Genomic DNA, 14,803 nt, shown 5'->3' with positions numbered 1-14,803 from the left:
TGTGAACTGAAGTATTTTTAAATTTTCCAATGTGCCTTCCTCCACACAATGGATATGTCATCTCATTGCCAAGTTGTGAGGGGACATGCCCACTCATCCTTATGTAAATATTATGTCATAATAGGAAAACACCAAGCAAGCATATGGAACAATATCCAAATTTGTTCATTTAAAAAGCTTCATGTTTCTAAGGGAGGGTAGGAAAGTTTCGTGAATAGATGTCCTTATGTACAAGCAAATTTTAGCTAATTGGTCAAACATGTGCACAACCATGTTTTGAATTGAAATTGAAATTTAATGGTCAAGTTTGTGAAGTTAGTGAGCGTATTGAAGTGTTCAATACCTTCCAAATAAGAGGCTCACAATTTACCGTTATGTTGTAGGCTCTTGCCTTCTTTATCAAAGATATTTACTTTCTTAACAAAATATTGGACCACTCACAACCACAAATCTCAAATATTAATTCAAAATTATTTAAATAAAAAATTTAGGACAAAAAAATAGTTTAGAACACTGAATATATACTCTATAAAACAAAACCTCCCTTATGCTCCCACAAATCAATCCACATTTACGGACATTATTGTTGCATTAGCAAAACTTAATTGCATTAAATAGTATGATAATATACTTGCTAGGAAATAGCAACCACAGTCCATTTGAAAGGTACAAATTCTAAGGATTTAGGAGTCTAGTGAGAATTCCAAATGTGGCACAGGAAGTAGTAAAAGAATCAAATCTCTTACAACAAAATGCCACAATTTCTTACATAAAAGTTGGACCAAAGAAGATAGAAAGAATTAGATTAAATATAAAATCACCTCAAAACATTTAAAAGTATGGAAACTTCCCTTGATGACAGAAGCAAACGCTGGCAATTATATTAGTTCCATAAGCAAAAAATGGTTATAGAAGAACTTGCTGTTATAAAAGTTGAAACATAAGAAGCTCAGAAAATGATATAAAAAAAAGGCCCAAGTTGAGCTATTGAAACCCTTGAAAAACAAGTCAAATATACACTAACCAAAATAAGACAACTCTGTAAGTTGTTTTTTAAGTAGAAATGTACCGTATTGCTTTTATGATCAATCCGAATCTCCCACATTGTGGAGTGAAATGGAGCAACGGATAATATAATACAAATGGTGGGGAAGATAAACACCTTAGTATTTTTTCAATATCAAAAACAAAAGAGAACATTCTTCAAGTATCATATCCAAGGTAGCTCTTTTAATATTTATAAATGTTCACTCAATACACTTTGTCCTAGTGGCAATTTAATCAGGTTAAATAAAAACAAGTGCCATTAGTTGGCGTTCATGAAACAGGTTGAACATGTAAAGTAAATAAAATGTTTAAAGATGACCATATAATATGGAAAAGTTCTTACAAGCCATAACAGAACACTATCAAACAAGGGTGCACAGCCTAACTGTTAGATTTTGTAGTATACAAGACAACCTTTATAGAGAGAGAGTGCTGTTTTATTTGCCTGTTTGAAATTTGTATTTGTTAATGCTTGTTAAAACATATTCAATTTCCAAATGTTAAGAGGGCAAAATTAGCATATTCGATGGTACAAATTGTAGTCATTCTTGAATTGTCTACTGGAGAGAATCCCTGGGTTAGCGGTAACATGTTGAGTGCCTAGCGAGGTCGAAGAATACGCTGTACAAGCCACATTAAAATTTTAGATACAAATTAATTGTTTACAGAACAAACAATATTTATTATTCAGTAAAAAGTTTTTAACTGCTTAAATCAGAGTTCTAAATCTCAAAATGAGCACTTCAAAACCAAAAGATTTTCTGTCCACCTTATACAATTCGTATGCACAAGTTTACTTACTCTTTTGCCCCGATCTGTAGATGTAGGTTGACTATTTCCATCTAAGCCTTGGTTGTCTCCAGAATCATGTTTATCGAAAGCTTGAAAAGCTCTCACCATAAACGGCCGTACCAGATTTACCTCCATTGCAGAAAGGTTTTTTAACTGCAAGTCTTTCCAATGTTTGATTTAAGGGTCAAATGAAAAGGAAAGCATTTATTTTAATTTTCTCATTTGAAATGTTTCAAAGCACATGGGCATAGAATGCGTTACCTTCATTCCATGATTTCTTGAATTAATTAGCTCTAAACCAGTCTCAACCTTGTGAAATCTCACGTCCCTAATATCCTCTATTAATGACCTGACCTGCAACCATGTAGAGATTCCAGACAGTTGCTTTAAAAAACCCATCTGTAACTTGTGATGTAGAACACACTATTTCATTTAAAAGATGATGTAAAAATTAAGACCGAAGAACTTACTAGGTAGATATCTGGTATGTCATCCCGTGCACTTAAACCAGTACATCAATAAATTGTTTAGTAAATTGAGGACATAAAACAAAAGAAAATGAACAGACTAGTCCCTTCACATAACTTCTTGAATTGAAACAAGAGTTTGGCAGAATAAAGCATCGTGTGATGAGTCTTACTGAAAATACATACTAGTCAAAAAGCAGTCTTGATATTTCGACATAATGGAATGGCAATGGTTCAAATTCTCTGGGGGCTTCACGCTCAGAATCTAGAACTTGTGTCAACCTCTCTATACAAAAAGAAAATTAGTAAGCTGCTCCAAAATTTGAACGCTTCAATATGATTTACAATAGAAGCATCCCTAAATGCTTCATCCTCGGACATAAAAAATTGATAAAGAGTAATATAAAAAATGTAAAATAAACATGACCTTGCCCATAAACAATTTGCCAGGTAATTAAAAAATTGCAACACTTGCAACAGAACCAACCATTATTATACTAAATATTTTTTAATATTATTATTCAACAAACTAAGAATTTCCAAGGTAAAAGCAGTATCAGCTAGCAATAACATATAGTTTTAAGCAGTGTAACACCAGTGCTGGCATTACATTGGGACACCGCAACAAGTTTCCGGGATGGGGGGACAAAGGGCCTCAATTTTGGGACAATGGAGAGGCAGGGGGGAGTGTTGTATACTATATATATATATAACTTGAAATGCCAGTGATGAAATGATGTTTCAGTATAACATACCAAATTGAAAAACTTGAACATAGCAAACTTGCAACACAAATCAGAACCATTGAAAATTCAACACAGTAACATAGTACATACCCAAGTGGAAATCCAGGTTGCCCCCTCACCCGGAGCCAGCAATATGTAGAACCCTAAGGACGATACCCTTATGAAGGAAAATGTTGAACCTTCTATGGAATTAAGGCCCAATTCAAAGCACTTTAAGCCTGACAGAGAGGATTATATGGATGTTTTGATTATGGGTAGAGAGAATGTGATTGATTCATTCTCCCTCTTCAAGTGGTTGTGAGACGAAATAAAAGAAATCAAGATTAAGCAAAGAGCTATGGCCAGTAAGATTGAGATTCTCGAGAGTAAGGTGGTCGGGGGTGTCTTACACCTTACCAATACTATTGCAGTTACTAGCAGTGATACTGGATAGAATTCATGGACTCTGCATGAAAACTGTTAGTCATTGAGGCCCTCAATAACATGACAGGAGACTTCGAGCAGCTGAACAACAATAATGAGAGTAAACGAGATTGATAAATCATAACACTATGAACAGTAGGAAAAAAATTCTTCATAAAGTGATGTCTCAGAGTCACAAAAGCATTATGCTGACTGCAGAATCTATGAGTCACCTGGTGGATAATCTCAACAAGGATCATCAGGAGAAACAGCCAATGATTCTGGAACACGAAAAGGCCCCAGGATCCTCAGGACCTAGTAAAAGGACAAGGGCCAACTATAAGAGGAAGGCTGAGAGTGAGACCACGCCAGAGGACCAATTGAGCCTGAAGAATGTTGTCATGGAGATGTCCAAGTTAGAGTTCAAGCGTCTGAAGCTCTCAAAGAGCTGGTTTAGTGTTTCCTGTGTTTTCAGGGTTTCTATAGGTTGCACACGTGCGTATTATTTTCAAAGTTGCAATCATGAGGGTTTCTATGGCAACATACGCATCCTTTTTTCTATGTGAATTGTAAAAGTCTGATGTTCAAGGATGGGGAGGGCATGCCCTGGAACTATCCCTACCACATGCGTATCTGTATGTGTGTATATGTGTGTGCATGTGTGCATATCACAAGCACACACACACATACGCACACGTGTGTGTACATATATAAGTGTGACTGTGTACACGCCAAAATAAGTCATACAGAACCTGGAAAAACATTGGTGTGAACTGCTGAATACAAAATCAACAGGAAACTTAGCCAATTCAATTAACATGTGTTGTCATTCCAATTTTTTTTTTAAAATTCAATCTTCCTTTCTTGCAGAGGTCGAAGCTTATTTTGAGTACTCAAGCCAGCTCCTTCATCTACCATCCTGAAGTTTTTATGAATGTTAAACAATTTCACATTCTCACTTAACATGTTTTAAATTCTATTACTTGTAGTAATTTGACATTTGCCAAATGACCTGCTTTCTTTTAGGCTGTTGAAATGTTGCTAATTTTCTTGGTACTTTGTTAGTATACACATGGACTCTTATCAGTGATATACACATTCTTAAACTGCAAATTGTGACGATTGTTTTTGCTTTCCAACTGATCAGTTTAAGTTAGCTTATTTCCTTCAGGCACCACTAATCTTAGTAATCTAAGCATGCATAGAGACAGACTCGTTAACTCATCAGGAATACCTGAATCATATAGAACTTCCCTTTTCCAGAATTCTTATGTTTTCTTCTAAAGTATTCATGCACTTAATAATAAATAATTGTTCCTATGTTGTCCTCTAACTCCTATATCTCACATGGCCTGGAAATTACCACCAAGCTAATTGAAGAGACACTACATTTTCTAGAAGTTGGAACTCACTTTCTAGGCACGCGTTACATCCCAATTTTTGGCTCAATTTAAAAATCTTCATATAGCCGTTGAGGTTTCATGTGAAGTCAGTTGATAGGTAAAATTAATTATGATCGTGTGAAATGGTAAGTTGATTAATTGTTATAATCTTATATGAAGATGACATGTTAGTTAATCAGTATGATGTTATTATATTGTTATCTTGAAATCTTGGATAGCTGAAGTAATATGGTGATTAGCCGTTGTGATGGCTAATGAATAATAACTTGCTATAGTAATTGTGATTATATTGAGGAATTTAATATTATTGTGGAAAATTTATTTTCTTGCAGAAGCACGTCTAAGGGGAGGAGCATTGCCAGTAAGGAATTGGGCACAAGAACACCACCTAACACTGGGCAAATAGGTATGAGTCATGAACCACTGTGACTAAGGGTAAATGGCTAGGCAAGCAAGAATGTACATTGGACAACCATGAGCTAACTAGTCAATTTATAACACTTACTATTAAAGAAAAACATTAAGCATTTAAATAATAATATGAATTGTTACCTTTTCTATCATGGATTGTTGTGGAGTCTCCTGATTATATTTCACATATTGACACCATGCTATAATGACATCTATACTTACACATCTGTATATGTGTGTGTGTCTGTGTGTGTGCGCGTGTCTGTGTGCGCGTAAATCAATATAATGATACAAAAATATACGATTAAATTTATGTACATATATGTATATATGTACGTACAAATAGAGGTGGCAAAGATACCATGTTGCCAATATATTTTAAAATCTTTTGGAGGGAGAACCTTTATAGTTATCATTATTATTGTTCCAATGGATTTCAGCGATGGCCTATCTTTCCATCGGGCCTTTTATGTTTCAAATGCTCCTTCCAATATTCCAACTGATGGTGATGTGTATTAAATCAATGGAAATATAATTTCTTTATGAAAACTGATATCTAGCTAATGCCCGCCACCTCGGCCTTCTTGTAACCAAGCGTGCGTTTATGAGAGGTCCAATTTATGCACTCGTAAAAACTGTGAGCAATCATTCTTCTCAAGCAATGGCTTGTTATATTTCTTCCCCTTCTCAGATAGGAGTTTAAGTTCCTTACCTCTACTTATTGCTGAAAATCATCTTTTCTGCCTATAGCTCTATTCTTTCCCAAGTATGTGCGTATGGTATCACGGTGATTAAGAGAGTTGGCCTTTGACTGAGACATTAGCATTCACATTCAAGACGAATACTCACGAATCTTTCTTGCACGGGAGTGTCAACTTTTCCAACATCGATTGTTTGCATACAGTGCTCAAGTTGAGCTATACCTTATGCTAGTCATGACTTATACTTTGTTTTTCTTCCAGAAGTTGAACAATAGAATCATCAAATTGCCTATCAAAGAGGACATAAATTTCTTTAATCAAAAGTTGGAAAGATTCACAGCCTACGTAATTAATTATTTTATTCTCCTATATTATGTAAGGAGTCATCATGAAATCTGAAAGAATGCGTTCATGAAAGCACATCGAGTATGATTGTGCATTCTTTTTGAATCTATGTGAAAGAGTGCTAGTTCATACATGGGTATTGTCATTATGCTATCTGAGATGAGTACAACACCAGTATAATATTGAAATAACCTACAAGGAATTATATTTCTCATTTTGTAATGTCATAGGCCAGTCTAGGCATAATGAGACAACAATGCTTATATTTATAAACCAAAATTCCACTTCAAGGATCCACCCAAAAAATTCATCCATGAGGACCAATAGGGTCAAGATGAAGGGTGATGATGGCAATATCCCTACAAGAAAAAGTAAATCAAAATCAGTAAAAATATAATCATATCAAACTAACTAAATCAGCTCATGCTAGCCCAACAATTCAATCTTGTTGCATAGTCGAGTGGTGGGTTGATACTCTAGTACCAAGATGCTTTGTGGTTGGTCAGGTGTCCCATGTCTATTTCCGGGTAGGGAGGGCCTTTCTTGGAAGAGATTGTGTGGGGATACTTAAGCGTCCACCATTGGGAGGTTAAGCCCCTAACAATGGTCTCCTCTCCACCGGATGCCAAGGTTTGCACAAGACAAAGACATCATTTGCATTCAATATCTTCTTGTAACGAGTATTTACTTTTATGATATTTGATATTTCAACTTGAAGAAATGTTAGATGATTAGTATCTTTTAATCTGTTATTCCCTTCAATGCTTAAAAATCTATTTCCTTTTGAATGTATTAGGAGATTAGTGAAATCAATCAATTTTGAAATTGATCATGAAATGTAACTACCTGTATGAGATGGGCTTACTTGACGGATGTTGTAAGTATCCTCCTTTTGAATGAATAATGAAAATGAACATATATTTTAACTGAATATTATTGCCATAGTTAGCAATAGGAAAGAAAAGGGATGATACAGTGGTATTGATGCTCTAAATGGTATTGGTCATTATGATACAGTGGAAATTGTGCCCTAATTGGTATTGATCATTATGATACAACGGTATTTGATGCCCTAAATGGTATTTCGTCATTACAATTAATTGGTTAAACTATTTGTGCCCTAGGTGGTATATGTGGACTAACCTCGATTTTGCGAATGTTGGCCTAGGCAAATTTCAATTCTTGAAAACAGAGTATGAAAAACTTAAGTCCTCTATTTAGATTTATTGATAATGCCATCAATTTTTTTATTTATTTTTTTTCGATCGGTAATAGTATTTTATATTAAAAATAGGTAAAAAGTTACATACAAACATTCGAATAACATCAAAAAGTGATTCCAAACCCCCATTCAACTACACACCCAACCAACTACCAACCCCTGATACATACTATCCACAGTCATACATTCAAAAACCACCCATCCCATATCAAACCTAAATACCCTCCTACCTACATATCTACTAGCTCAAAAACGTGGCTATTTCTGCCTGCTTCCAACTTCATCCACTTTCGTTGTCCCATAACTAGTATCCACATCTGTTGGAAAGTCACTACCCTTGCGTTTCCGATGATGCACACCGACCTTAAGGGCTGCGCACCCATTCATTCGTCAGTTGATCCATCCCACCTTCTATCTTATTAAACTCCTCCCACATCTTCCCTCACATGTCTTTTGCTGCTTTGTACAGGGAGGGCTTATCTGCCTACGCTTTCCACTGCAAGAAAGGAATATAACCATATCGTCTGCCTTCATCTTCATCCTTGAAACATTCAGCAAAGCTCGAGCCGATACCTGGTACTAACCACTCGAGAATGGAGTCCAATACCCCCAACATATCTTCTGCAAACAATGATCTTGCCACATATCTCACCTCCTCTATGGGATTATTTAGCTCCAATCCCACGCTACCACCATTGCAATGATATCTAAATTAGAGCACCGCTTAATCGCTTTTTCCTAAAACTGCGTCCCAACCACCCCCAGCACCGCTTCAACCATTGCATCTGTCTTAATCTTCAGTAGGCCCTTCATTCTTTCCTTGCTGACGGGCCCTTTAAACGCCTTCATCTCCTTGTTTGAGTCCAATGCAAAGGCGGCTTCCATTTCATACAGAGTTTTGCAAAAAACCGAGAGCTCTGCTTCAACCAAACCACATTATGCTTAAATCCACCTTCAAAATCATCTATAAAGGCACCCTCACACATGCGAGATCCTCCAAACAAATTTCGTACTTGATGACTACCACCATAGTTGGAAAACTCGCCAAATGCAAAAACTCGCCAAGCCCCCCAAAAGTTTAATCGGGAAAAACTCGGGAACCTAAAAAACCACTGAAATTTAATTAAAAATACATTTATTTTGCAAAATTTAATGAGAAGATGCATCTAATAAGTTAATTAAAGACAATACAAAAGAAAGAAAGAAAGTTTAGATATATATAAATGTATAATGCGTACAAAATTGCATTCTCATGCAGAATGCTCATGGTAGGAAGCAAAATAGTAAATTACTAAATAGTTTCAATCTGTCAAACTAGAAGTAAATACTAAAAGTCTAAATACATTAATACAATTTGACAATGTCAATCACATCTTCCTCTTTCCACTTGCACTAGCAAGAAAGCGAGGGGGTCTAGTCCTAGAAGAAGTGCCCCGCACTGGGATAGGGCGTGAGCTGCGTGACTGTGAACTCTGTAGCTGTGCCCCCTCGCTCGACGTCCCTACTGACTGGCTCGGTGTCCTAGAAGAGGATGCATCTCCTCCTAATGGTAATGCCTGATCCTCGCCTGAATCATCATCATCCTCGTCCTCATCCTCAATGTCATCCATAGTGAACTGAAAATCAGCGTTAGCCTCCCCCTCCATGGCCTGCCTCTCCAAATCAGCGATCTCATTTGGTGTAAACAACGGACTTGGCTCTTGTGCTATCCAATCAGAATAAGGATCTATCTCATCTAGATCAAGCGGACCAGGTAGTTCTAAGAGCTGTGCCTTTTTTATGCGCAACTTAAGATTATAGTGCACATAAACAAGGTCATTAAGCCGTTTTTGAGTCAATCTGTTTCTTTTCTTTGTATGGATGGACTCAAATAAGCTCCAATTGCGCTCACAATGGGATGAGCTACAAGGTTGGGATAGGACTCTGAGAGCAAATTTCCTTAAATTGGGGGTATTGCCACCCCAACTTGCCCACCAAGCATCTGCAAAACAAAATTTAAAAAGTTATAAAGCAATAAAAAAAAAATCAGAAGCACAACTTATCAATTAGCAAAAATTTTAAAGTTTGACGCTTTACCTGGTGCTTGAGTAGATCTTGCTCTCTTTGCTAGCATAGAAGAGAACAAAGGACCCCTTGATTCCACATAGATTTGTTGTTCGGTCACAATAAGGTCTCTCTCCTCTTCACTTGATATCATTCTCTCAATGCATTTAGAGAGACCTTCCATGACCTCTCCATTAGGATCTGAGTAGGAATCATCAGCCCTAAAACAAATAGAAAATGATATCAAATCTTACTACACAACCTTAAAAAGTAAAGTAAAATAAAGACTTATTAAAATCCCAACTTCAAGGACAATCAATTATCATAGTACCTGGATTTGGGATTGAGGAAGTAGCCTACTGCATGAATAGGTTGGTGGAGCATATTGTTCCACCTCCTATCAATTATTTCCCAAATGGGGTCAAATTTGAGACTATCCCCGTGATAGTAACTTCTAACAGCCTCTTTCGCCCTATCCATGGCCTCATAAAGACCTCCCATTAGGGATTGCTGCCCATCACATGTGCGCAAGACTAGAACCAGGGGCAGAGACATCTACATTTGAAATTTGAAAAATACAAATTAGTTAATAACATAGTAAGTTATGAATTGATAATGAAACTTGAATACACTAAAAACATAATGAAGTTACCTCCACAATCTCCTTAGCCTTTGCAAAAAAGCTATCATCAAACACTATTCGTGCCACAGCCTCTCCTTCGGGCTTCTTTGCGTAAGGTGAAGCAACCCAATCAGCACACACAAACATTTGCTTCAAAGCCAATATGTGGTCAAGAATACTTTGCAACGTCAAGAAGACCGTTGCAAACCTTGTCATAGCAGGTCTCATCAAATCTTTGCCTTTAGTGGCTTTTCTCATCAAACTAAGAACCCATGGGTGATTATAGATATATTTCGTGACTCGCCTAGCATCTTCCACAATTGGACTCACCCAATCAAGTTTTCCTATGTCCTCCAAAAGAAGGTCAAGGACGTGTGCTGCACAAGGTGACCAAAAAAGTGTGGGATGCCTCTCTTGGAGGATTCTACCTAAAAGATTAGCAAAAAATCAATAATCGATAACAAACTTTCCATATTTAGTATTTACAAATTACATCAAATCTAAATTGAATAATACCATTATCCAGATTCCATAGCATTACATTCATAATTCATATTGATTCAAATATAAAAAATCAAATCTACCTGCTGCCACATATGCTGCTGCATTATCTGTGATTATTTGCACCACATTCTCTATTCCCACCTCCATGACAACATTCTCCAACATTAAAGCCAATGTGGCTGCATTTTTCACTTTGTTGGAGGCATCGACAGATTTCCAAAACACCACATCATCTTTGCAAGCAATCAAGAAGTTAATAATGGTTCTACTTCTTCCATCTGTCCACCCATCAGATAAAATGGTGCAGCCATACTTCTTCCACTCTTTATTTTGGTCTTCTATCAACAATGTTGCCCTACCAACCGCTTTGTCAAGCAACCTACAAAATTTAGGTGTAATATTAAATAAAGTGTAAGTGTTAGTAAAAAATTAGGAAATAAGTTATAACAATTAAGATTTAAAATATAACAATGAACTAAAGTGAATCACAATTATTTACAATTCCTAAATAGTAAAATACTAACCTTCCACTCATATCCTTGCGATTAGGCGGCTTGTACCCGTTGCCTGATATTGTCATTGCATTCACCATATTGACCCAATAGGGACTATCAGCGGCATTCATTGAGATATTGTTGAAAGACCAAAAATCAGCTGCTGCAATATCAGTTTGCTCATGCACCTCCTTAAACCATGCAGTGCCCTCTAATGATGGCTGTGCTCCAGGTGTGTTCCTGGGCACAAAATAACCACCTATCCCTGATGGGGATCCGGATGGTGATGATGAAAAAGTAGGAGATGTAGAAGAAGTGGAACCGGTAAATGAGAAATTTTGTTTGCGGATCCGTGGGCCACGAAGAGATCCTGGTATGTTCTCAAGTGCTTCTTCTTCCTCTTGCATATCAAAAGGAGCTCCTTCTGATTCAACTATGGCTGCCCTCATAGCTAATTTTGCCCTCTCCCTATTCAATTTTTTCTCTTCAGCAGCTGCAAGTAGGGCATGGATGAATCTTTTTTCTTCATCAGTTACCTTGAGACAAGGATTTGAGTCATGTTTCTTTATGCCTGCAAGGTGGTATTTGAGGCGATTTATGCCTCCAGAAATAATTCTCTCACAGGGAATGCATATCACCTTCCCAATATCATTTGGATTTGGAGCTTCATAGGCATACCGCCATGCCTTATCTCTTGCATTTTTAGGCCGAGTGCCTATATATCCAGATGGGCATGGTGTTTGTGGCCACTCTTCTTGCGGGTTTGTCATTTTTTTAATGCTTGACCGCTGCCCTGCACATAAATTTATAGAAAAATGAATAAACAAAGTTAAAACTTAGAAGCTAGGGTTTCAAATGATTCAAAGTTCAAACATAGAGTTAAACTTAAAATGATTTGAAATGATTTGAAATCATTTACAAACAACAACAAAAACAAAAGAACATTTGTTATAAAACTATAAAAAAATTTCAAACTATGATAAAATGAACATACCTGGAAAGAAATTTGTCTTCGAAAACCGGTTAGAATCTTCTAAAATCCACTCAAATCCGTCTTGAATCACTTGCAATCAGCTAAAAATGCCTCCAAACCTTCTTCTCTCCATGCCTCAAGGCTCTAGACAATGCAAATACAACAAACAATGAGCAAAAAAATAACTTTGTGCCCTTTTTAGCTGTCACAGTCCGCGGGCCAGGAAATCGCAAGTTTTTAGTTAAAACTCGCCGAGTTTTAGCCGAGTAATCGGCGATTAATCTGCGAGTAAATACCTTCCAGCCGAGTTTTTGATTTGGCGAGTTAAGTGGCCAAAAACTCGCTGAGCTGAAAAACTCGACGAGTGTTTGAAACTCGGCGAGTTTTCCATCTATGACTACCACCATTTTAACAATACGAACACTGACAGAAGATAGGATACTAATTTATATATTCCAAAAGCATCTCTTAGCCACATATTGCATGCGCCATCTATCAACTTCCCAAGAGTCCAACCACCAACCATAAAGACTGACAATCATTATAACTCAAACGCTGCCGCCATCTCAAAAATCCCATCGCATCAGTCATAAATCATTAACTTTGACTGCATTTATATGCGAGAAAGTTGTAGCCCAATTTGCCAACTTGTCCGCTTCTACATTGCCCTCCCTGTACACGTGGCTAACCTTAAAATCCAAAAAGGTGTCCAACGTCTCTCTAATTTTTTGAATCGCGTTCTAATAGAGCCATGATTGCATCGAGCCTCTACTAATGGCCTCAATAACCAATTTTGAATCTCCTTCTAAATGAAGATGCCTACCGTCTAATTTTTTCCTAACAAAACTACCAATAGTGCAGCCTCAACCTCAGCAGCATTATTGGTTCCATCTGCCAACCTTTTCGCTACAAACCCAATAATTTCTCCTTTATCATTTCTAGCCACCACCCCTGCTCCAGAAACACCTTTATTCCCTTTTGACACTCCATCAAAGTTGATTTTTATCCAATCCTTTTTAGGCAGGCGCCATCTAATTTCTTTCCTATCAATTTTTTTTATCCTGTCCAAATCACCATCATTTGCCCATTTAATTTTGATCCCTGTCCAAAAATTTTGCACTCTGCTATCCCAGTAACATTTCCTTGGATGCTAAAGAACACCATTGGCATTCATACATTCCTCAATAGAACAGTGAATTCTATTCCAAACACTATCTACACATTTTATCCTAAAAAATACGCCGATTCCGCTCCTTCCAAATTTCCCAAATAACTAATGCTGGACGTACAAGCCAAATATTAGAGTAAAAGAATTATTTGAAATTTCCTGGCCAACATTGAAAAATACCTTTAACCGAATCCAAAAGAGGAGTTGACCAACCCAAATGCATCTTCAGCCACATCCAACACTGTAGAGTAAAATCATATTGAGCTAAAAGGTGATTTGTTGATTCCGTTGCCTTCATACATAAAGCACAACGAGACGGGCCAACAAAACCATACTTATCTTCTATCATCAGTTAAAATCCTACCTTGCAAAGCTATCCAAGCAAAACCTCCTCCATTTGGCATGCATAATTCATTCCAGCACAACTTGTGTGGCCATCCCTCAGGATTTACCACATCTCCACTTAGCTGATAACCCAATTTAGCAGAGTAACGTCCACTCTTAGAGGCACACCCAACCACTCTATCCTCCTTGTCACTCAAAAAAATTTGCCTATCCTTAAAAATGCCTTTCAACCTTGATTTCAACTCATCTGACAATTGCAAATTTGAGGGGTCCCTCCATACCCAACATGGACCCAACTCCGAATGTTTTTCTTCCACATAACAATCCACAGTAGTCCCCCAAGTAGCCTCCATCACAAAAATCAAATTCTCCATACCTTCCAACTCATCCAATTAACCTAACCCATTCCAAGAATCATGCCAAAATGAGGCTCTTTCCCCATTTCCAATGTGCCAAGAGATGTTTAATAATAATAGACCTACACTCCAGCATAAAATTCCAAACAATCGAGCCTTTAGGGGGATTCCTTACTATCAAAATACGCAATGGATCCCTAGAATCTAGATATTTTGCTTGTAGAATTTTAACCCATAATTGATCCGAGTGTTCTCACATCTCCCATATCAGCTTGGCTCCCAAAGCCTTATTAACAACTTGCCACTGCCTAAGGCCCACTCCCCCTTGTTTCTTCGGCTTGCACAAAGATTCCCATGCTATCAGTGGGATCTTCTCTTCATTTTGAATCCCATTCCACAAAAATGTCCTCATTCTCTACTCAATATACTTAGGAACCTCCATAGGTATCTTCAAACAACTCATAGAAAAAGTTGGGATAGCTGAAATAACAGTTTGAAAGAGCAAAATTCTTCCTGCAAAAGACAATCACCTCCCTTTCAAGCCATCCAACCGTTTAATACAGCTATCAATAAGTTCTTTCCATAAATTAGCACAATTACCACCTTGAAACAAAGGTATGCCTAAATATTTATTAGGCAGCAACCCTTGTCTTACCCCCAAGATTCGGCATATCTTGGTCTAAATCTTACTTGCTGTATTAAAAAAGAAGATTTCTGATTTTCGCCAATTAATACATTGCCCAATCACCTTGCTATATTCCT

At 37.1% G+C, this 14,803-nt stretch overlaps 2 protein-coding genes across 3 annotated transcripts in view; both read right to left on the bottom strand.

The window, feature by feature from the left end:
* Window positions 1–1,338: 1,338 nt before the first annotated feature.
* PSF2 overlaps window positions 1,339–14,803 on the bottom strand; it is a 52,079-nt gene continuing 38,614 nt past the window's right edge. For both annotated transcript variants that reach the window (XM_089825308.1, XM_089825315.1), the window contains 5 exons: window positions 2,493–2,592; window positions 2,310–2,340; window positions 2,101–2,193; window positions 1,849–1,992; window positions 1,339–1,668 (listed from right to left, as the gene is read on the bottom strand). In XM_089825308.1, the coding sequence (XP_089681434.1) occupies window positions 1,648–1,668; window positions 1,849–1,992; window positions 2,101–2,193; window positions 2,310–2,340; window positions 2,493–2,592 (389 nt within the window). In that variant the 3' untranslated portion in view covers window positions 1,339–1,647. The remainder of the gene's footprint in view (window positions 1,669–1,848; window positions 1,993–2,100; window positions 2,194–2,309; window positions 2,341–2,492; window positions 2,593–14,803) is intronic.
* LOC149577723 (uncharacterized) lies at window positions 8,904–12,751 on the bottom strand. The gene is made up of 7 exons (XM_089815136.1): window positions 12,696–12,751; window positions 12,359–12,595; window positions 10,786–11,084; window positions 10,232–10,629; window positions 9,911–10,134; window positions 9,613–9,800; window positions 8,904–9,517 (listed from the first exon to the last, which is right to left on the bottom strand). Exons 1-7 carry the CDS (start codon window positions 12,749–12,751, stop codon window positions 8,904–8,906), a joined length of 2,016 nt encoding a protein of 671 aa, XP_089671262.1.

Source organism: Cupressus sempervirens, chromosome 1 (assembly GCF_028749045.1).
Source record: "Cupressus sempervirens isolate cs-2001-9-10 chromosome 1, ASM2874904v1, whole genome shotgun sequence".
Lineage (NCBI taxonomy): Eukaryota > Viridiplantae > Streptophyta > Pinopsida > Cupressales > Cupressaceae > Cupressus > Cupressus sempervirens.
The sequence above is the reverse complement of the archived record's forward strand: the minus strand, read 5'-3'. Positions and strand labels throughout refer to the sequence as shown.